We start from the raw sequence: 23379 nt of genomic DNA on the forward strand, positions 1-23379 counted from the left end.
GCGCCCTCGCGTCGCGACGCACCGCGGCCGGAGAAAGCTAGCGAGGGGGAGAGCACGTGACTGGATCGCTCCTTAGGAGGGCGGGGTAGCGTCGCCGCAGGCGCGCGCGCGCGCGCGCGCGTGCGTAACAATACGTACGCTCGCGCTTCCTTTCCCCCCTCCTCCTCGCTGCCCGCTCCGTGACGGCGGTTGCCATAGTGACGGGAACCGAACTCCCCCCCCCGCCCAACCGCCGCCTTGCGTGAGGCCCTTGCGGTTCTTTCTTTCTCCCCCCAGCCCGCCTTTTCCCCTTCGCCTTCTTTTCCCGCCCGCCCCTCGAAGGCCGCGCGCGCGGGCGCGCACCCGTGGTTCGTGAGGGAGCCTGTGAGGGAGAGAGGGGAGGGGAGATGAGATGGCGGCCGAGGGGGAGGCGGAGGCGGAGGTGGAGTGGGTGGTAGACAGCATCGCCGGCTTCCTCCGCAGCCCCGCCTGGTCCATCCCCATCCTGGAGTTCGTGGAGCACAAGTGCGAGGGTGAGAAGCGACGGGGGGGGGGGAAGGGCGGCTCTGAGGGCGGGCGGGTAGAGAACCACCTCCCAATAATATATGGGAGGAAAGGCGGGATATAAGGAAATAAGAATAAGCGTATCCTTCCCTCACAGCCTTTATCCCCCACTTCCCTGAGGGGAATCCCTCTGCAGTCTTCGCCCTTCTCGGTTTTAAAAATCTGTTTTTGTATCACCCCCCCCCCCGTCCCCTCCTTTCTGAGAAATGTATGTAAAGAGGCCTAGTGGCACTTCGGGACCAGGGGTGGCTGCGGGAAAAATTGTCGTTATTATTATTGTTTAATTGGGGCTGATTCGGTTCTCAAGGGCGCTTAGAAACGAAATCCCTTCAAAGCGCGTGAAAGTGAAATCCTTTCCGGATAGTGCAAGTGCCAAACCCTCTAGGGATGCTGACCAGAAGGGATGTTTTTTTTAATAAAATTCTGGACATTGTAGATTTTCCCCCTCTGGCCTGATGCAGGTAACAATCTTTCGCTTTGCAGTTGTGTGATTCGTGCTCATACTCCATTGGGATGGCCATTGGCTATATACCGAGACGTAAAAATAAAATTCCCATCGTTGTAGCGCGCTTGCGGTTGCACCCCCTCCAAAAGCAAAATTAAGTGCACGTGTCAAACCCGTTGGAACAAAAAACCCCGAGTAACGTTTCTGTTGGGGTGTAAAAAAAAGGGGGGAGCGCCTTTATTTTGGACTGGATTGTGCACATATTGGTTATTTTGTAGATTTCTGGTGTATGCGTAGGACGTCCTAAAATCCCTTAAGCAGAGAATCACACAGAATTCATTTTTTTTAATAATATATTTATTAAGGTTTTAGGAATTTATATAAAATAGAAAAAACAGAACAAAAAACAAGAACAATAAAAATACATACAAATCAAACCGAACACATACAACAACAAGTATAATTTCATTCCCTTATATTCATAAAACTTACTTTCCCGACCTCTTCATACCTCCCCTTTCTGTATTCCATTCTCTAATTAAGTCAATTCAGCAAATCCTTCCCCTAATTTCTGTTTAATTTTTAACCTTTCTTTTCTTAATCACATAATCATTACAGCTTTTAACCACTTAATTTCTGAATCAACATCGTTCTAGCCTTCAATAATTTTACAATGTTTCCTAAGATAGTCCTTAAATTTCTTCCAATCTTCTTCCGCCGTCTCTTTTCCCTGGTCTCGGATTCTGCCGGTCATTTCTGCCAGTCCCATATAGTCTATAACTTTCATCTGCCATTCTCCCACGGTGGGTAGATCTTGTGTCTTCCAATACTTTGCGATGAGTATTCTTGCTGCTGTTGTAGCATACATAAAAAATGTTCTGTCCTTCTTTGACACCAATTGGCCAGAATCACACAGAATTCAGTGAAGTTGCTATGAAAGTGGTTATATGACATCAGAATTACAGAGCTGTCAAATCTCCCAGAACCTTTTCATTTTGAGCTTCTCTGTCCATGTACCTTACAGTTTTTAATAGCTTTTGCACTGAGTCACTATTGCATTTTGCTGAGGCAGATACTTTTTATGACTCCTAATTCTTTTGGTGGGAGATAGCTTACTGTTGTTGGCTCTATTCTCATTGGAACATTCCTAGAAAAGCTGGAGGCAGATACTAGCTAGACTAGAGGATGTGAATTTTGTGAAGTGGGCAAGAAAGGGAGTGTTTGGAATCCAGGATTTCATTATTTTTATTTACAAATCTGGATGAAGAAGCGTTTATGCAGCCCTTTAAAAGTTTCCTGAAGTATTTTGTTTGAAGAGCAAACTTAAACAGACTTGGACAAATCCAGTTTAAGACATCTGCATATGTAAACAGGTTGTCCATGTGTTTATTGCTTTGCTGGATCAAGGAGTAGAGTATGGGTATTAACTGAACATGAGTTTGAAATGTGCATGTATGCCTGCCATTTCTTGCTTTCAGTAGAGTAGGTATTTCCATTCATGTTCTGAAGCTGTTCATGGCATTTTTAAGCATGCATGGCTACAGCAGGATTGGGCTGATTTATTTTGTAAAATAAAGGTTTTTAAGATTGATCATCCTTGTTAAAATGTGGTTTGCTGGCTCTTAATTTCAGAAAGGTTTCCCCATTAAAAAAATTCTGCAGCTACATTGTTTAAGCTTGAGTCTGTGTTGGGGTCACTCACCTACATACAATGAGATGCAATTTGATAGGTAATTTAGTTATTTTAAAATGTTTAAATTGCTTCCCAAGAAATGTTTCTGAAGTTGTGTATGCCAGAAAACATAATATATTAGCAGTAAAAATATACATAGCAATTTAAAAGCAGATCTTAAATACATCAAAATATACAAATTGTGTATACAGTGTAAAATAGCCGCATCAAACTTCAGAGAAAGCCCTCTTAAAGTAAGTTTTCAGCCTTGTCTAAGTTCAATAGGGAGCAGCTGATTCCAAATATATAGCATGCAGTTAGTAGACACCCTTCTGAAATGAATGAGGTTTGCAAGTGCAACAACAATATGCTTTAAAGCATATATTAAAGCAAAGATATTGTAGTAGTTTAAAGAAATTGCTAGTTAGTCATCTTATTTTTGTTGTTGGATTCTTAGGGGGAAAGGGGAGCTCTATTACCTCACAACTGGCCACAGTGATCCATGCGACGGTCATCTCCAGGCTTGACTACTGTAATTCACTCTACGCAGGGCTGCCCTTGAAGCTGTCCCAGAAACTCCAGCGGGTGCAGAATGCTGCAGCGAGGCTCCTCACGGGGTCTCTGCCATGGGAGCATATTCACCCAGTGCTTTTCAAGCTGCACTGGCTCCCGGTGGAGTACAGGATCAGATTTAAGGTGCTGCTTTTGACCTTTAAAGCCCTTCACAGCCTAGGACCCTCCTACCTACGGGACCGCCTCTCCCGGTATGCCCCACGGAGAGCCTCAAGGTCCATAAATAGCAACACCCTAGTGGTCCCGGGCCCTAAGGAAGTTAGATTAGCTTCAACCAGAGCCAGGGCCTTTTCAACTCTGGCTCCGGTCTGGTGGAACGCCCTGCCTCATGAGACCAGGGCCCTGCAGGATCTGATTTATTTCTGCAGGGCCTGTAAGACAGAGTTGTTCCGCCTTGCCTTTGGCTTGGAGCCAATTTGATTCCCTCCCTCTCTTTCTTTTTTCTTTTCCTTCTCCTCCTGCGATGAGGCTACATTTTAATATTTTAATGTTTCAATATTTTAATGTTATATTTTTAATTTTGTTTTTAAGTTGTAATCATTTAACTTGTTTTTATTATTGCTTGTAAGCCGCTCTGAGCCCGGCCTTGGCTGGGGAGGGCGGGGTATAAATACAAATTATTATTATTATCATTATTAACTGTTTAGCAGATGGCTCACTAAAGATCAGTGGGGAACAGAAGGAAGTATTTACTTCTTTGGGGGTTTTTTTTGTTAGCTGGAAACATTTTGAACTGCCTCAAAATACTTCTTAGTTATTCCATTTGAAGTACAGTCGTACCTTGGATCCCAAATGCACTGGAACTCGGATGTTTTGGCTCCCGGTTTGCGAATGTTGTTTTGGAACCCGAATGTCCAATGGGGCTTCCACGGCTTCTGATTGGCTGCAGGAGTTTCCTGCAGCCAATCAGATGCCACAATTTGGTTTTTGAACGTTTTGGAAGTCGAATGGACTTCTGGAACGGATTCCGTTCGACTTCCAAGGTATGACTGTATGTCTTTCCTGCAGGCAAGATGAAACTGAAACTTTGTTAGGCCTCTGTAAACAACCACTTTGTTTTTGGAATGATTTGCTTATTCTGAGTGTCAGAGAAGTTAGCTGGATTTTCATCAGATCACTTCTGGATTTTTTTGTAGACTCTTATATTGTTACTGTATTACTCTATTGTCCATACAGACAGATATCTTACATCAGGTGTTGTTAAACTGAAGTATATTGTTGCCTAGAGCTGTTGCTTGAAACAGTGTTCTAGTTTCTTTGTTTACATTTTGAGTGAAACTTATGATTTGGGATTTTCCAAATTGTGCATCAAGATCCTACTGTATTGCTGAAAAGAAGGGCAGACTTGTGGATTTCATTGCTGAGGATGCTCAGAATAGGTATAATTTGCTGGAAGTAGAGGGGTTAGGAGTAGGGGTGTCCAGATTCAGCTGAATCCCAAGGCAAAGTTGTTACTGTGGAGGGATTTTTGGCTTGCCAGAAACAAAGTAGGATCTGTACAAGGTAGAAGTGGGGTGCCCTGAAATGCTGTGTGATGCATAAGCAATCGAGACATTCAAAAAATGTTGTAGACAAGCATCTGCTGAAAGCGACAGTAATGTCTCTAAGCTTACCATAATGCCAGGGTGGATTGGAAGAGGGAGATCAAACATCAGAGTGGGAAGAGGGAAAGTTCTACTTTGACTGATAGGTCAAGCTTGTAATCAGAAGGAATAATTGTACTTGGAAATCAAATCTCTTTTAGTTCTTCCCACATGAAAATCAATTTTAAAGAAACCTAGCGCAAAGGCCCTTGGACCTGTCTGTCCACAATTTGGTCTGTTTCTTACTCTCAGTTTGCAGAACATCTGGACACAAAACACCAGGGGAGATTTCCTCTTGTTACTTACACTAAAACTGTGCTGGTTGCCCTTGCAGGAAAACCACTGCAGCTATTCATGTGAAATCTGATTTGTGCCCTCAGAATTGAGCAACCTTGCCCACACATTTCAGTTCCACAGCAATAGAAAAAAGTTACAGATATCAAACTTTCAAGTGTGTCCAGCACTTTGGTTTTGGCAGGTTTTTGGAGGAGGTGAGAATGCCTGCAAGTTCCATCCAGGTCTGTTAAAGGAATGGGGTGGGGGGAGTTATGGCCTCAAAAAGAAATCCCAATCTCAAATGGAAAGGTGGGGAATGTGGAAGGCTTAGGTGGAGCCTGAGCTGAATTGGCAGCCCATGAAGCACCTTGGAATGTGTTTAGAAATGCTGAACTTGGGCCCAAAGGGAATCTTGTGGTTAATACATACCACTAGTAGGTGTAAGTAAGAATAAGGCAAAAAAAGTAGCTTGAGGGGCTGAATGGGCATAGGTGTTATTTGCCAGTAGAAGAGAAGAAAGCAGAGGGGTGTATGTGTCATGGAAGATGTAATAAATCTGGAAGTGAGACACAATTCCCTGTTGGATTGGTCATCTAATGTTATGAATGGTCTTACTTTTTTATTTAGATAAATTTCACTATACTAGGAATGTAATTTAAAAAGGTTTCTAGTTGTAGATTATTTTGGAAACTTTCTTTGAGAATTCACATTTTTTTAAAAAGTAAAACTTGTCTCCTTAGTTTTTGATGAAGAAGAAGAAAGCAAGCTGTCTTACACTGAGATTCATCAGGAATATAAAGCTCTGGTGAGTAGTGGTTGTTTCATTTTCACTTTTTAAGAAAAATGTGCTATTGAAACAGGAATGGTTTGTGCACCACTTCTGGCAACTTATATATTCCTATGAGTATTACATTTTTTGAAAATTAGCTGAGTAATGGTTTAATGTAAAAAAGCTATTCTGCCAACTTTGAGTCTTTGCATTGTGCTTAGTTATCATTGCCCTAGTTTGTTGCAGATGCTCTAGATTGAAGAAACTGTATCCTTTTATTTTGTGCTGAGCCTTTATAGGCAGAACTTGATATTGCTGTGGTTGTATGACTGCAGTCAAAAGCAATTGCCTGCATCTTTTTTCCTGCTTTCATCCCATTCAGTCAATCATTTCTATAGCCATTCTTTTCTTTCTAAAGATTAAGACTACGGCTCATTGCGCCTGTGATTGAGTCTGAAAATAAGATGTTAGGAGTGAGCTCCTGTTGTACTTTGTCTTATGGCATAACCTGGCACATCCAAGTCCTGCTGCTTCAGACCACTTAGAACTAGAGAGGAGTGACAGAGGGGACCACTTAGAGAGGAGTGACAGAGGGGAGCAACAAGAAAAAGACAGCACAAGAGAACATTCTGCCAAGCTCACTAGTGGGTGGCAAATGGCTGAAGAGCAACTAATGTCTGTAACTGAAGAAATGGAATGTGGGAAAACTTGTAAGCCAATTATGCAGACATAAACCATGATATGAACAGCCTGTTTGTGATATTAAGTCCTCATCTGGAAGCATCCATAGTGTCTTAGTAATTCACAGTGATAATGTCAGGGAACTGTCATCGGAAGAACAGGTGGTGCAAGGGCTCCCAGAGGTTGAGAGAGACTTATCAGCGGAGGAGGGAACCAGCAGGGGGCGAGAAAGAGCTCCAAGGGAAAGCGAGTCAGAAGAATGGCTCAGAGACAATTCCAGCGAGAACAGCGAGGAGGTTTCAGGACCTCCTATAGGGACACCCACTCCTCGCCGGAAATTGTCACGTAGAGAGTCCAGAAGACGTGTTTCCGTTAAGGAGCTGTTATGCTGGAAGAAATTCCGTAAACGCCCACTGTCGGATTCTGCCAGCGACTAACGGAGCCATGATTATGGCGCTCCGTTACAGACAGTGGTTTGTGGACTTAGCCAAACACTGAGGGACTAGGAACTTTACGCACAAACAGCTCAACATCCCATCACAGCAATCCGACAGTCCCTGAAAGCAGCTTGTGCAGAGAAGGCATCATGAGCAACCCAGCCGGAACCGGAGATGCAGGAGGAGCTGGAGCCGGTCCAAGCCTGGAAGAAAGGTACCGGGTGTTGGAGGTCCAGCTAGCGCTGCAAACGGCGAGGCTCGATGAGAGGAGGGCTGCAGAATGCAGAAAAGGCAAAGGCCCCCCCACAAGCAAGAAAGATGCCAGGATTGGTGCAGAAGTTTGGGGGGGATCCCAGGAACTATCAAGCCTTTAGGACAGAGATGCAGTATGCTCTTAATCTGCAGTTTGATGACTTTCCCGACGAGGAATCGCGAGTGGCGTTTGTGGTTAGCCATCTCGAAGGGGGGGCGAGAGACTGGGTTAGACCCCTGATGGCAGGGCATAATGAAGTCTTGAAAGACGCACGGAAGTTTTTTCGCACCATGGACCTGATGTTTTCCAGTGACATTGAACAGGGAGTGGTGCGCAGACAGTTGATGGCTTGTAAACAGGGGAGCCGATCTGTCCGTGAGTACTGGACTGAGTTTACTATGTTGATACACAAATTGGGGTGGGATCTGTCAGCGGAACCCATTCAAATGCTTTTCGAAGAGGGACTTTCTTCGGCTGTGAAAGACGAACTTTCCCGGGCGCCCAGGGCGGAGTCTATGGACCAGCTGACCAAATCAGCGCTGACCATTGGAGCACGCCAGGAGGCTAGAGCCTTGGAGAAGCGGGAAGGGAAAGGGGAGCGTTGGAGGGATTTCCGCATTCCAGAGATTCCGGAGCCAACTTTCCCGCCCGCAGAGCCGATGGAAGTTGGAACAGCGCGCGCGCGGGCAGTTTCAAATCCCAGTGAAGGGCGGAAGAAGGAGGGGAAGAGCCCCAAGAAATGTTATCTCTGCCAGCAGCCAGGTCATTTTGCCAGAGTCTGTCCACAAAGAAAGGAATGGCAAGGGATGGCAGGAGCTGTTGGGGGGAAGGAGGAGGAAGGGCAGGACCAAGTAAAAGCCAGTGCCTGACTGCCACCATCAGGGCACAGCAGTCAGGCCAAGGAGCAGTAAAAGTGCCCACGCCGGAACCTCCGAGACCAGCCCTAGTGATAGAGGTGTTGCTAGAGCTGCCAAACGGACATCCCTTAAAGATAAGGGCGCTATTGGACTCAGGCAGCTCCTGTAATTTTATGAGCAAGGAGTTTGCAGCCGAACACCAGATACAGACTATCCCTTTAAGCAACCCCTTGCAGGTGACCACGATCGATGGGAGAGAGCTGTTGGGAGGAGAAGTCAGCTTACAGACCGTCCCAATGGTAATGAGGGTAGCCAGGCACACCGAAAGAATAGCGTTCAATGTGGCCACCTTGGGAGGGGCTCCCATTATTTTGGGGATGAGCTGGCTAGCGTTGCATGATCCGCTAGTGGGTTGGCATCAGAGAGTGGTCTCCTTTGGGTCAGCACATTGCCTAGAACATTGCAAAGAGGGCAAGGCTCCAGAAGGGGCAAGGGCCTTTCTAGCAGGAACAGAAGTAACGGACAAAAGAAAGGTGCCCAAACAATACGCTGACCTGAGCAATGTCTTCAGCGAAAGGGAAGCAGACAAACTACCACCGCATAGACCCTTTGACTGCCAGATCAATCTAGTCCCTGGAGTCCAACTCCCTGTGGGCAAGCTGTATGCCATGTCGGACAGGGAAATGCAGGAGTTGAGGGAGTTTATTGACAAAAACCTGAAGAGAGGTTTCATCAGAGAGTCCAGAGCGGTGGGGGGCAGCCCAGTGTTTTTTGTGGACAAAAAAAACACGGATAAACCGAGATTGGTCGTGGACTACCGGGCCCTAAATGCCGTGTCGGAACCAGTGGCTTTCCCTATGCCCAGGATTGATGACATTTTGACCAGGGTGAGGAAGGGAAAGATTTTTACTAAACAGGACCTGAGGGGAGCATACAACCTGATACGGATAAGGAAGGGGGATGAATGGAAGACTACCATGTTCACCCATTTGGGGGCTTTCGAATATCTCGTTATGCCCTTTGGATTACAAGCAGGCTCAGCATGTTTTCAATCGTTCATGAACCACGTCCTGGGACCTCTGCTCTACAAGAATTGCGTGGCGTTCCTAGATGACGTGTTAGTATATTCAGAGAATGAGGAGCAGCATGTAAAGGACGTCAGGGAAGTGTTGAGCCAACTGCAAGCTAACCAGCTGTGGGTGAAATTGGAGAAGTGTCAGTTTCACACCAAGGAGGTGGAATTCCTGGGGTACCGCTTGTCAGACAAGGGATTAGCCATGGATCCAGGCAAGGTCCAGGCGGTACTGGAATGGAAGACACCGAAAACGAAAAAAGATGTGCAAAGATTCTTAGGGTTTGGGAACTTTTATCGGAAGTTCATCAAGAACTTTGCCCATTTAACGGCTCCCATCACGGACTGTCTCAGCAGCAAGAAGAAATTTGTTTGGACGGCAGAAGCGGAGCAAGCATTTGAAGAATTGAAAAGGGCCTTCGCTTCGGAAGAACAGCTCCTGCACGTGGATTTACAAAAACCCATGAGAGTGGAAACGGACGCATCAGACCGGGCGGTGGGGGCGGTGCTTCTTCAGCCGGGGAAGGATAAGTCGGAGTGGAGACCGTGTGCCTTCTTCTCGCGGAAGTTAAACAAATCCGAGAAGAACTACACGGTATATGACCGAGAACTACTCGCCATTCACGAAGCGTTCCGGAAATGGAGACACTTACTAATTGGTGCACAACACAAGGTGCAAGTATGCACGGACCACAAGAATTTAGAGTACTGGAGAACGGCAAGAGTGCTCAACCAACGGCAAGTGAGATGGGCACAGGAGTTCTCCAAATTTTATTTTGAAATTTGCTATGTGCCAGGCCCAGAAAACGTCAGGGCGGACGCTCTCTCACGCAAACCAGAGTATTTGGAGGGGGAGGGAGCACCCGAAGGGAGACATATCATCCCAGAGGACCGCTGGGTGTGTGGGGCGGCGTTGGTGGGGCAACGGGAACTGGTAGAGGAGACGCAGAATGATGAATACGCCCAGAATAAGCTCCAAGGTCTAAGGAGGGAGGGAGAAAACCCCGGAGGTTTTGAAGAAAGAAACGGGGCATTGTATTACAAAGGGGCACTATATATACCCGAAGGGGAATTGAGAGGGAGAGTACTCAAACAGCTGCACGACAGCCCCACAGCGGGGCATTTTGGGCAACACAAAACCATGTGGTTGATTACCAGGGAATTTTGGTGGCCCAAGGTGAGGGAAGATGTAAGGGAGTATGTAAGAGGGTGTGACCAATGCCAGCGAGCCAAGGGAGAAAGGCGGGCGCCGGCAGGGTTATTAGAACCGTTGCCCACTCCAGAACGGCCATGGGAGGCGGTATCGATAGATTTTATGACCGATCTGCCGAAATCCAAGGGGAAAACCGCCATACTGGTCGTAGTAGACCTGTTAACTAAGATGGGCCACTTTGTAGCTTGCTCACATGCAGTCACGGCGGAAGAGACAGCTAAATTGTTTGTAGAACATATTTTTAGACTGCATGGCGCCCCCTTGAGGGTGGTCTCAGACCGGGGCAAACAATTCACGTCCAGGTTCTGGAGGAAGCTCATGAGCTTACTGCACGTAGAGGTCAATTTTTCGACTGCCCGGCACCCAGAAACCAACGGGCAGGCGGAAAGAGCAAACGGCATCCTCCAACAGTACCTGAGGTGTTATGTCAATGACAGAGAGAACGATTGGGTGGAAAAGTTGGCGCTGGCGGAATTTGCCTACAATAATGCGGAGAATGTGTCCACCGGGATGAGCCCCTTTTTGGCTAATTATGGGTGCCACCCCAGGGCATTTCCAGGGGGAGGAGGGGAGAGATGGAGCGTCCCAGCCGCAGAACATTTTGTAGAAGAAATGGAAGCGATCCATCGTCAACTCCAACTCAACTTAGAAAGGGCCAAAGAACAATATAAGAAGCAGGCAGACAAGAACAGAAGGGAAGGTGAAACCATAAGGGTGGGGGATCAGGTGTGGCTGTCAACCCAAGGGTTGCCGTTCAAGGGGGGTTGCAAGAAATTGAGACCCAAAAGATTGGGACCATTTGAGGTCATTCAACAGGTCAACCCCGTGGCTTTCAGACTCCGGTTACCGAACCACATGAAACTGCACCCAGTATTCCACAGGTCATTACTGTCACCGTATAGGGGGGGAAATGAAGGGGTTTCCCCACAGGGACCAGTCTTAGAAGAGAGGGAAAGCAGCAACCATGTGGCGGAAATCCTCGACTCCAGGTGGAAGGGTAATCAGGTGGAGTATTTGGTAGCGTGGGAAGGGGAACCGGAGTCAGAAAACACCTGGGTGACGGCAGAGGAAGTCAATGACGAGGTCTTGATTGAAGCGATTGAAGGTTCCCCAGGAAACCTCAGTCAGTAGCGAGGTTCCGGAGGGAGTACTTTGGCACCACCGACGAGGAGGAGGAATTGGAAGGATTCACGGGGTCGGAGTTGGAAGAAGGAATAGACTCCGATGAGGATGAGTACTTAGAAACCCGAAACAGTAACCGGTGGAGGAAAATGTTCGAGACTTCGGAAGATGAGGGTAGTTCTTTCAGGGGTTTTGCTCCCTCACCTCCAGCAGAGGAAGGGAGGGGAGGGGGTGAAGGGGGCCCTGGAGGGGAGGTGGATGTCAGGGAACTGTCATCGGAAGAACAGGTGGTGCAAGGGCTCCCAGAGGTTGAGAGAGACTTATCAGCGGAGGAGGGAACCAGCAGGGGGCGAGAAAGAGCTCCAAGGGAAAGCGAGTCAGAAGAATGGCTCAGAGACAATTCCAGCGAGAACAGCGAGGAGGTTTCAGGACCTCCTATAGGGACACCCACTCCTCGCCGGAAATTGTCACGTAGAGAGTCCAGAAGACGTGTTTCCGTTAAGGAGCTGTTATGCTGGAAGAAATTCCGTAAACGCCCACTGTCGGATTCTGCCAGCGACTAACGGAGCCATGATTATGGCGCTCCGTTACAGACAGTGGTTTGTGGACTTAGCCAAACACTGAGGGACTAGGAACTTTACGCACAAACAGCTCAACATCCCATCACAGATAACTATCCACCTGAGTACTTTTTTGGCCTTGTCCTCCTTCTCTCCACTTACATCCCAATACATACTGCCTATGATGGCTTATACAGCACCACCACCCCTTCACTGTCTGGGTATTCTCCAAAGGCCTCCATTATTTCTGCATTATTGATCCCTAGGCCTTGAACTGCCCCCTACAGCACCTCTGCATTTCCATATCTCTTCATTCAGATTCCTCCTCAAAACCCACTTTTTCATTAAACCCTTGGGACAACCCCCATAGTTCCTATTCTGTATTGTAGCTAAGCCTAAGCAAGTGCAACTGAAATCATCACATAGTATTTCCCTAATTCCTTCCACTTTCCTTTCTCTCCTCTTCCACTGTTGTTTTCCCTTTATTGATTGCAAGTCTCAAATTCCAGGGATGTACTCCTGTATTTTGTAAAACATCGTGCACATATATGCTCCTATATAAATTTAGAGAAATGGGAAAACTTGGCAGCAGCAAACCAAGTAAACTAATGTACAATGACTTACATTATTTATTATAAATAAATAAATAAATAAATATTTATATCCCAGTTTAAAGGAATGGGGTAAGGTTCAAGGCTATAGAGAATTGTGGAATAATCTTTTCCGCCATCCATTTTTTGCAGGTTGAAAAGCTGTTAGACAGTTACCTTAAAGAAGTTGGAATCAATGAAGACAAATTCCAGGAAGCTTGTATGTCTCCTCTTGCCAAGACTCGAACCTCACAGGTAAATTTTCTTTTAGCAAAGTTAAAAAACAATCTTGGAGATATGTGATTGTGTTCCCTTTGTATAGATTTTCGTTTGTATTAAAAAACATCAACCCTCCTATGTCAAACACACACAGTGATGTTTCAGTTTAACAGAATGCATGCTTTGTATATATAAAACCTCACAAATTAAAAGTCAACAGGCTAAAAAGAATGAGCATTGAAGGTAACAGAACTCATGTTTAACGATATGTTTAAGACTTCAGTCCTTGTCACTCAACTTTCATCCAGAAGCTGAGAAAAAAGTGAACTAGTGGAATACTAATGATGAAAGTATCTTAGCAAGTTACCTGTGGTTTGGTTCCATGGCAGTGGTGAAAAAGCACATAGGATCAGGTGCAAGGGGTGCTGGCGTGTTATTGCCAGTTTCTGGTTTTGTAGTTGCACTACCTGCTTACTCAGGATGCGCTCTCAGTGTTGCACATTATATTGCTATTAACACGCAGCACAATTAAACAATATACTAATTTAAAATACTTCTTACTATCCAGGACAGTTGCAAACACTAAGTGTTTCTGCAGGCACATATGAGCACATACAGTAAGTATTGATGCAGTAAGAGCAAGCTATGGCTGTGCCACAGGCTGCCAGTTGGAGGGAGGCTGAATAGAGAGGCCTGGAGGGCCAGAGATTCCCTAGTTCTGATATAAATGTTCATTATTGTAACCTCCTGGGAACAGGTATTTGCATACCTTCCCATGAGAGAGACTAGATGATTTCCCGTATTCCAATAATATATAGTCTTGATTTGTAGGACTACTTGGGTAAAGGACAATGCAGTCCTGTTTTAATATCTTATCAGAAGTAACTTTCATCGATTCTGTGGGGTTTACTCCTACGTAAGGGACACAGGTGGCGCTGTGGGTTAAACCACCGAGCCTAGGACTTGCCGATCAGAAGGTCAGCGGTTCAAATCCCTGCGACAGGGTGAGCTCCCGTTGTTCAGTCCCTGCTCCTGCCAACCTAGCAGTTCGAAAGCACATCAAAGTCCAAGTAGATAAATAGGTACCGCTCCGGCGGGAAGGTAAACGGCGTTTCCATGTGCTGCTCTGGTTCACCAGAAGCTGCTTAGTCATGCTGGCCACATGACCTGGAAGCTGTACGCCGGCTCCCTCGGCCAATAAAGCGAGATGAGCGCCGCAACCCCAGAGTCGGTCACGACTGGACCTAATGGTCAGGGGTCCCTTTACCTTTAAGGTGGTATAGGAGGAAAGCTATAAAGCCGTGTAGGTGGTGGTACAATAACTTTTTCAGAACTTTCCTCCACAAATTTAGACCATTGCAGTAATGTGGGACTTGAGCCTGTTTAAAAAAATTGATCAGATTGCAAATTTGTTTGCACTGTAAGATTTAAACAAATGAGCGGGGTATAAATAATAAATTATTATTATTATTGAATTATTATAAAACATCTTTTCTCACGCAGGCCATCTTGCAGCCAGTATTGGCAGCTGAAGATTTCAGGTTGTTTAAAGAGATGATGGTGCAGAAAAATATTGAAATGCAATTGCAAGCCATAAGAATAATTCAGGAAAGAAATGGTGAGTAGCAGCCAATGAGAAACTTGTCTTCCAATTTCATCTCTTCATTTGCTGAGACCAGGGGTGGCTTCAGGTTTTTCTGAGGCAGGGGGCTTCAGTGGGTTCAGTGGTCAAAAGGGGCATGAGACACAACAGTGAGGGAGTTGAAAGAATGGCATTAAAGGGGCAAAATACTGAAGGCTAAGAGGGCAGAAAGAAAAAATATTTTGAAAAGGCAATGAGGAGCAGGGAAGGGAAAGTGTGAAGACAGGAAGATAAACAGAGGAAGAAGATAGGCTAGAAGGATCTGTCATTTACTGCCCAGTGAAGGGACTAAGGTGAGCTCTTTCTGGGTTTTTCTTGTTCTCCTTCCTGTTGTGCAGTCAGTGCTCAAATGAGCAGCCCAAAATGAGAGGGGAGCTGAATTACATACTCTGCTTTTTCCAAGTTATTTGTACCTTGGTTATCCCACAGGACAGCTTGGGATAGTTGAAAAGCATCTACTGTACATAATTCCCTTTCTCCTCCATTCTTGAAGGAGCTGGGCTTTCAGTCATTTGGAAAAGAGGGGCAGGGAAGGACTTAAATGATGGATAGTTCTCTTACTTGACTGAATTTGTATGAAGCAATATCTATTAATTAAAACGCCGTTTTTCTGTGATCTGTTTCATATTTCTTTTAAGCAAACCGTAAAATTGTCTGTTAGGTTTGTTATGTGGGATTCAAACAGAGTTCAAGATGTTGCTACAGATGCTTGAGTTTCCAATCTCTCTCTTTAATAATCTTCCAAGGTTTCTGTAACAAATGTCTTTTTTATTTTACACATATGGAGATAATTCCGGTGGAAATCACCTAAAAATGATCACTTCTAAAAGTTCAAGTTTCTGTGCACATTTTGACAATCAGATAACAGCTTGTACTTCATCTGTGGAAAACTGAATGTCATCCTCCTTGACTCCTCTTTCTTTGTTTCTTTTTTAAACAGGTGTGCTACCTGATTGTTTGACAGATGGGTCTGATGCATATACTGAAATTGAAGAAGAGGAAATGAAAATATTAAGGGAGGTTCTCAGGTAAAAAGAACCTTTTTGTTTTGTTTCTCTAACAAATTGTGCCCCCCAAGTGCCTATTCTGAGAGTTGGGAGAACCTCCTGAATTTCATGGGCTGGGGCCCAAGTGGTTGAGGGGAAAAGGAGGGATCCCCAAAATTGGGCACATTTTGACTGTCAGGAGAGGCTGCTCATTGTTCTTGCATTGTGAGTGAGCAGAAAAATAACTGAACTGTTGAATTGCATGTTCCCTCATATTCTGTTTTGCAGAAAGTCAAAGGAAGAATATGATCTGGAGCAAGAAAGGAAAAGAACCAATGAGGTATGCTGAAGTTCAATTGAATTAGTCTACTCTGTGAATGTAGTGATGTTATTATTTAATTATAGCTCTATAAATCCAGCCTTCCATCAAATACACGTGCTTCTCATCAGGCTTTGGTGCCTTAATAAAATTACCAGCATATCCCTGTTACATATGCTTTCTTTGCAACTCTCATTTCCTTTCCCTTTTTTCTTTTGTGAACTTGATGACATGGATATGATGAGTGTCCCTTTATCACGCTACTGAGCAAATCATTCAGGAAGCTGACTGATGATGTGAGAGAAAATATTCTGAAGTAAAGACTATTTTTAATGAATCACAAAGTAGGTGATAGATGGTGCTGCAGTGGAAGAAAATATTAACTAATCATCTACAGGCCCTAATGAAGGTAGACAACATCTGGGCGGGGAGAGAGATTCCATATGGAAGACACGCAGCATTCTGAGATCAATTTGTCAGGATGTCTATTAAGAGCCATGAGAACAGCCTTGTCCTATTGGTTGGGAAAGTTAGTGTCTCATTCAAGGGTAGAATTAATGCCTGTCTTGTATGTGCCTCACTTTGAATGTGCTTTAGAGGTTGCAACAGCAACTAATAGAGTGTTACTGTTTTCTCCATTCATGTTTTTTAGCATGTTCCTGGTGCTTATATGCCAGCAATACCTATGCATGAATATGAGCGCCCCCTCCCCAAAATCAGTTCTTAAGCACAGAGGAAGCGGCAGTTATTTTGTCTTAACAGCAGCAATAGTGCCTTATGTGGTGTCTTTTAGAGGGCCCCTCACTCTCTGAGAGGTCTTTTGGATATGTATGATTGGGGAGACTGAAGCGGGGAGCTTAAATTTCCCATATGTGAGTAGAGAAGATCATAAGGATGTTTTTAAAGTTGGGTTAAATTATAGCCATAGCAGAACACACACAACTTCCCATGTTTTAATTGAGATCAAGCTCACTTGCCTAATTAATTTGTGAGAGCATAATTTTGTTAAATAAATAGCATTTGTCAAAAAACATGTTTTAGTAGCTCTAAGACTGCGAAAAGCTATATGCGGCTTTGGCTGTACTTGTTTTTAGTGTCTTGAGTGCATTACTTGATACTGTTCTATTATCTCTCCCCCCCTTAAATATATAGTCACATGAGAAACAGAGATCATCTGATGGTGCACACAAATCTCCAGGACATCTGAGTGAAAGTGCAGGAACTAAAGAGCCTGCTGACCATACTACAAAACATTCATCAGGTATGATTATCTGCAGGTATCTAAAATACAGAGATGAAAAAATATGCTCCATAACTTGGTGTGAACCACTCAGGACTTTGGATTGGGTGGTCATAAAATATTATGAATAAATGGGAATTGACATTCAAATGGGAATGCTGGGAGGGAAGAATTTTGATGCTTCAGTTGAACTTTGTGTTGTATGTTTGAAAAATGAAAAGCAGTGGCTCTTTGGAAACCTGGTATAGCAATTGCTCAGACTCTAAGCATGAGCAAAACCCAGCTGTCAGTTCATCCCAAGAGCAACAACACCTGACATGCTCCAGAGGAAATTGGGATGGGGAGAAGAAACAGTTATTCTTACTGTAAATGGTATTGCTTCATGGATGTCAAGAGGTCTTCTAGCAGGCCATGCAGCTCTCCCTGCAGCTCAGACAGGAAATGTCTACGTCTCAACAGAAGACCTTGCTCCTGCTTTCCTCTTAAGGCTCAGTCCCACTTCATGTAACAAACCAAAGAACAGACCTCAAACATTCAGAACTGAAGGAGATGAAAAACACCGTGAACACTGAATAAAACCTGGTATTTTGTTTTTGATGGGTAAAGCACTTCACAGTGTTTATTTTGTGTGTTCTTTCTGCTCAGAAGACCTAGTGAAGTTAATGGAAATGGTTAAGTTAGAGTAGCCTCATTTAATGTAGTGGACTTAGTTGGAATACAATCCATAAAATATTAGTATTTGGGAAGCCTTTAGGAAATGAAAAATTGTTTTTAAAATTCTTGCTCTTTGGTTAAAATCCATCAAGGTAGAAAGATCCCTTACCTTTGATTTGTATTAGTATGATGAACGTGTGATGGATTAGTTCCTTTCAATGTAAATTTAGGTCGAGAGGCAAAACACAAACACTTACCTACCCGGGAACTGCCCTCTGCCAAACTGAAGGAAGAGAGTCGGAAGAAAACCATAGGGAATGGCTCTGAATGTGTAGCAAAGCAAGTGGGGACTGAAGGACGTGTAAGCTGAATGCTCACTTCATTTAAGATAACTAATATTATTTAGTAACTAGTATGTCATTTTGGATTACTTTTTGTATGGTGTAGTTGTGTATTAATATTTAGAAAGTGTGATCCAGGGTTCCCCACCTTGGTGCCTAGTGTTTAGGCATGATGGGAGTTGTAGTTCAAATCATCTGGGGGGCACCCTGTTGAGGAATGCTGGCTTGAACCATTGGAATATCATTTACTGAACATCACAAGAACTAGGTGCCATATATAAAATGAAAACAAGAAAAAGATCTATCCAGAGTTACAATCTTAGGAAGATAGAAGGCAAGCAGAGTGGAAGCGATATGCAAAAACAGTTAGAATGTCAGAATGAAATGTTGAGTTTTGTCAGGTGTTTAAATGTGCTAATGGGAGAAGCCAGATGCCAGGAAGTCAGTAGAATACGAGAAGGAAAAGGAACTCTGTGTACAAAGCAAAAATGAATAGCACAATCACAAGGAATGAGTAGGATGGATAACTATAGACTTCTATGGAGGAGGAGGATTTTAGTTTTTTAGATATAGATATTTGACTTTCAGCACACTTCAGCAGTATTCAGACATTCTAAGGAAATTTGATTTATTATGAAACACAATTCCATACACAACAAGGTATGTGTCAGCATGAATGTTAATGAGACACTGTCTCCCCCAACACTTTTAAAAGGGCACAAGCTACAAACTGACCTTAAAGTTTGTAGGAAAAAAATATGTAGTTGTAACTAGATTTAAAATAAATGTGCTCAGAGATTGAATTTAAATTTCATTGTTCATTCTCTTTTTAAGAGAGTAAGAAGAGTGTTGATGATGTGGTCTGTTGTTGGTCACGTGGCAGGATAGGGCAGACATAGTTAAACAGTTCAGCTGAGTTGAATTAAGAAGGCATCTGTTGTTCATATGTCAGTTTTATATCTTTTTTATTAAAAGAGAATGTCACTTCTGGAAATCTGAGTCCAACAGCCATGCATTCCTGTGTTTATGGCATCTTCGCAGAAGGTCTTGAAAATGTAATATATCCTGCAGTCCCCCTGCTCCTTTCACATATATTATCTTTAGTAGTATATTCTGACTAAAGATAGGTCTGCCAATGTATCAGACTAGATTAGGGAACAACTTTGGTATATACATTTTCCCTCTTGTATTAATTTGAAAGAAGCTCATTATGAAATCCCTTCCAGGTGAGCCTTTATATGCCTTGGAGAATTTTTAGGTGCTTACTCATCAGGTACACTTATCAGGCAGCAAGGACCAACTGTGACTCCCAATTGACTGTACACCTGGTAGCAAGCCTTAGTCTGCTCTGCATAATGTGCAAAACCGGTGAACGTGTACACTCACTGCAAAAAATATTGTGGCTTGCATGTCACTAGTGACGCTACCATAGTTCTTAGCAATGTTCCACATTAGAAAACGGATGGTACCTGCTCCCTCAATTCTTCTCTAAGGTAAAGGGACCCCTTACCATTAGGTCCAGTTGTGGACGACTCTGGGGTTGCGGCGCTCATCTCGCTTTATTGGCCGAGGGAGCTGGCGTACAGCTTCCAGGTCATGTGGCCAGCATGACTAAGCCGCTTCTGGCAAACCAGAGCAGCACACGGAAACGCCGTTTACCTTCCCGCCGGAGCGGTACCTATTTATCTACTTGTACTTTGTCTAGCTTAGACGAAATCAATCCAGAGTGCTTGATGTTCTCTTTCTGCCTGTGGCTTGCTCCAGACCTCCCTTTCTACTTGCTTAAAGGCTACCAAAACACAGCAGCAATTAAAGTTCAAGGCCCCTGGTATAATCCTTTTTTTGAAGCAGGGTAGCATCAAATTATTACTTGTAATAAATACCGTATTTTTCGCTCTATAAAACGCACTAGACCATAAGATGCACCTAGTTTTTGGAGGAGGAAAACAAGGGGAAAAAAATACTCTGAATCCCAGAAGCCAGAACAGCAAGTGGGATTGATGCGCAGCGATCCCTCTTGCTGTTCTGGCTTCTGGGATAGCTGCGCAGCCTGCATTCGCTCGATAAGACGCACACACACTTCCCCTTACTTTTTAGGAGGGAAAAAGTGCGTCTTATAGAGTGAAAAATACGGTACATTGTAAACAAACATGCTTGTCCTTCATTTCTTTTGTTTTTCCATTTTGTTGGGACTATATATAGTTTTAACAATTAATCTAACACTCTTTAAAAACCAAGCTTGCATTCTTTCATTCACAAATCTCTAATTGGATAAAAATACATTACAGAAACTATGCAATAAGTCTGCCTTTTAAATTCTACTTACCAGAAACTATCAGAACTTGGAGCACAAGAGCTCAGGGAGCGTGAAGACTATCTAAAGCAGAAACGAGATGCATTGATGGCTTTGAAGAAGGAGTCCAAAACTAATATGCCGCCGCCACCACCACCACAAAGTACAGAGCAGAAAGAAGAGCTGTTACCTTCTAAGGAGGTAAAAGAGAGAATGTTCTAACCAGCCAGTCTGCATTGGAGATATGCAAGGCTATGTGCAGTTCCAAACTGATGCTTTGAATAGCACTGTTCAGTAGTGGGGTGGGCAGAGGGCAGGGCTGCATCCTAGCACAACTTCTCAGTATTCAAAGTATAAGTAGGTCTATGCTTAGTTCCTCATCTAGTTAAGGATATGCAACCACAAGCCTGTTTCCACAATTCCTAACAGAGTCGAAGTGGGAGCTAAGAAAGCAACAATGGTAAACAGACATGCTAAACATCCTTACAGTAATACTTGCATAGTAGAGAGTTGATGCACAAAAAGGGAAAAAGAGCTGGACCACTTGCTTTTAATATGCCACTAAATCTAGAGTATACACTCTAGGGTCAGTGTGCTGATTCACACCTGTGTGTGTGAATAGCCCAACACATGCACACATATAGTAGCATGAACTTTTAATTTGCCTATAAAAGTGTCATTAGCTATGCTACACTCCTTTATGCAGTTACTTGAGAGTAAGCCCTATCAAACGTAGTGAGACTTACTTTAGAGTAGACATACTCAGGACTGCATTGTAAACTGGGGGAAGTGAGATAACATTCATGTGTTCAGACTGCTTCACATTCTTGCAGCAATCCTGATGACAGCTATTAGCTAGGGCAGTACTATCCCACATATGGCATGTGTCCCTGTTGGTTCTGCTGGACCTCTCAGCGGCTTTTGATACCATTGACCATGGCATCCGTCTGGGCTGCCTTGCTGGAATGGGACTTGAAGGCACTGTTTTACATGGACTCTTGCTCCTTTTCGGAGAGCCGAATCCAGAATGTGGTTGAAGGGGACTCCTGTTTGATGCCTTGGGGGTCCCTCAGGGTTCTCTCTTGTCCCACATGCTGTTTAACGTTTACTTGAAAATGTTGGGAGAGGTTGTTGGGCGTTCTGGGGTTATGTGTCAACAGTATGCTGATGACACCCAGGCATTTCTTTCCACCAGCATCCAAGGTTCTAAGCCCACGTCTGTCCTCAGTAACAGGCTGGATGAAGGGGAACACATTGAAACTTAATCTAGGCAAGAGAGACGTGCTCTTGGTCAGTCAGAAGGCAGAACAGGGAATAGCTATTCAGAAGATACAGGGTCACAGTTTGGGTGTGCTCCTAGGCTCAGCCCGCAGCATGGATGTCCAGGTCTCTGCGTTGGTCAGGAGTGGCTTTGCACAGTTAAAGCAAGTACACTTGCTGCACCTGTTCCTTACCATTGTGAAGCAGGTCTTTCTTAAATGTCACGCTGAAAAGAGCTCCGTAACATGTTTGCCTTACAAACTGCTGAACCTACAATGTGCTATGCAAAATTATTCTTCCATACTTGATGGGCTAAAATCTTATGAACACTTTAACCGAGACAAAGTTACATTAAATTGGAAGTATGTCTATGTAGAAATGCATAGTACTGTGTAACTTAGCAAAGGATATTGCAGTTTAAAATTTCCCATTTTTATTTTTAGGGAATGACAGAAGAAGAGGAGCAAAGGTTGTTAAAGAAAAGAATCCTTGCAGCAAAACTTAAAGAAGAAGTTATTAATAAGCGATAGTTCAAAGAAGCTGCTTCTAGGAGTTGGGGACAAGAATGACTGTTTAGTATATTTAACCATGAACTGAATTCTTTGCTCACAAACATTGTATGCATTAATTTGATTTTCTATATTAAACATTAACTTTTTTCTTGTTGTTTTTTTTAAATAGACTTAAATTAGATAAAAGTAATGATTTATTTTACTTTTTTTTTTTTAAAGGTAGGCTTGGTCATTCCAAAGTATTACGCATCCAGCAGTTTAGATTCTTACGATTCCAATACGTATTGCTGAATGTGAACACTGTAACTCTTTTGCTTGGTTTAATATTTGTCGGTTCTTTTGTCAAAAGTACATTGGTAGACTGACATTAAAGTGTTTAAACTTGTTTTGATTTTATATACAGATGAATGTAGAAGTGTCAAGTTTAAAATCAACATGAAGTTTAAAATCTACTGTATAGAGCTTCCAAGTGTTCCTTCCTTCTCACAAGATTGCCTTGTGAGACGGAAGTTTGGCAACCTTGCAAATTACAGGGCAGAAGCAGGCACATTGTAAATTTGCTGTGTAATGTTTGAAGCAGGCTGAAGAAACAGAATAAGCTAATATATTTTCATATATTTTAAGTGAACCCATTCAATATTATTTGTGCTTTATTCAGAACATTCACTCTCCCAGCGCTTCCGGCATCAGAAGGCTACCGTCTACAAATTTCCAACACAGTAAGAAACACAGCTCATCCACATTTCATGTAACTTTTTATTAAAATAGTATTTAACTGAGACATGTTGGCAGATGTAATCTTTTTCTTTGAAAAAAATCAGTTGAAGGGCCCCAGGCATTTGAAATGTGGGCTGTCCTGTGGCAAAAAGCGACCCACCATAACAAGCGGGGAGGGAGGTGGAATGGGGGAAGAAAGCACCTGAGGCAGATTGCGTAACTTGAAAGGGAGGAGCTTCATCTTGCACAGTATTTGTCAGCCAATATTCGAACGCTCCCAACTTTCCATGTCATTAAACTATTAAAAAAAACACTGATTGTTGCTATAGAAGTGACTCGTGGGGCAGGGCCTGCATGTGTTCTTAAAGCTCTCAACAGTCTTTGAAAATGGATGGAAGATGAGAGACCAAATGCGTTGGGTCCTTTTTCAATAAAAGCTTGGAGACAGGCCAGATGTCCCCACATCATATAGAGCTTAAGAAGAAAATTGTTAGCGGGTTTGGGGGCAGGGGGAGAAGAAGAGAGAGACTTGCCAGGAATACAAAGTGAG

At 43.8% G+C, this 23379-nt stretch overlaps 1 protein-coding gene across 2 annotated transcripts; it reads left to right on the plus strand.

The window, feature by feature from the left end:
• Positions 1-50: 50 nt before the first annotated feature.
• On the plus strand, positions 51-22893 carry CFAP36 (cilia and flagella associated protein 36). 2 transcript variants are annotated; one of them, XR_014545856.1, is made up of 11 exons: positions 168-512; positions 5833-5897; positions 12800-12901; positions 14369-14483; positions 15448-15535; positions 15782-15833; positions 16965-17073; positions 17937-18067; positions 20377-20541; positions 22044-22217; positions 22771-22893. XR_014545856.1 is itself a non-coding variant. In XM_083605484.1 (10 exons), exons 1-10 carry the CDS (start codon positions 392-394, stop codon positions 22128-22130), a joined length of 1035 nt encoding a protein of 344 aa, XP_083461610.1. In that variant the 5' UTR covers positions 51-391; the 3' UTR covers positions 22131-22893. The 2 variants fall into 2 exon arrangements, 1 of the variants encoding a protein (XP_083461610.1); XM_083605484.1 differs by having other exon boundaries at positions 51-512; positions 22044-22893.
• Positions 22894-23379: the final 486 nt, after the last annotated feature.

Source organism: Podarcis filfolensis (genome assembly GCF_964270895.1).
Source record: "Podarcis filfolensis genome assembly, chromosome: 3".
Taxonomy (NCBI): domain Eukaryota; kingdom Metazoa; phylum Chordata; class Lepidosauria; order Squamata; family Lacertidae; genus Podarcis; species Podarcis filfolensis.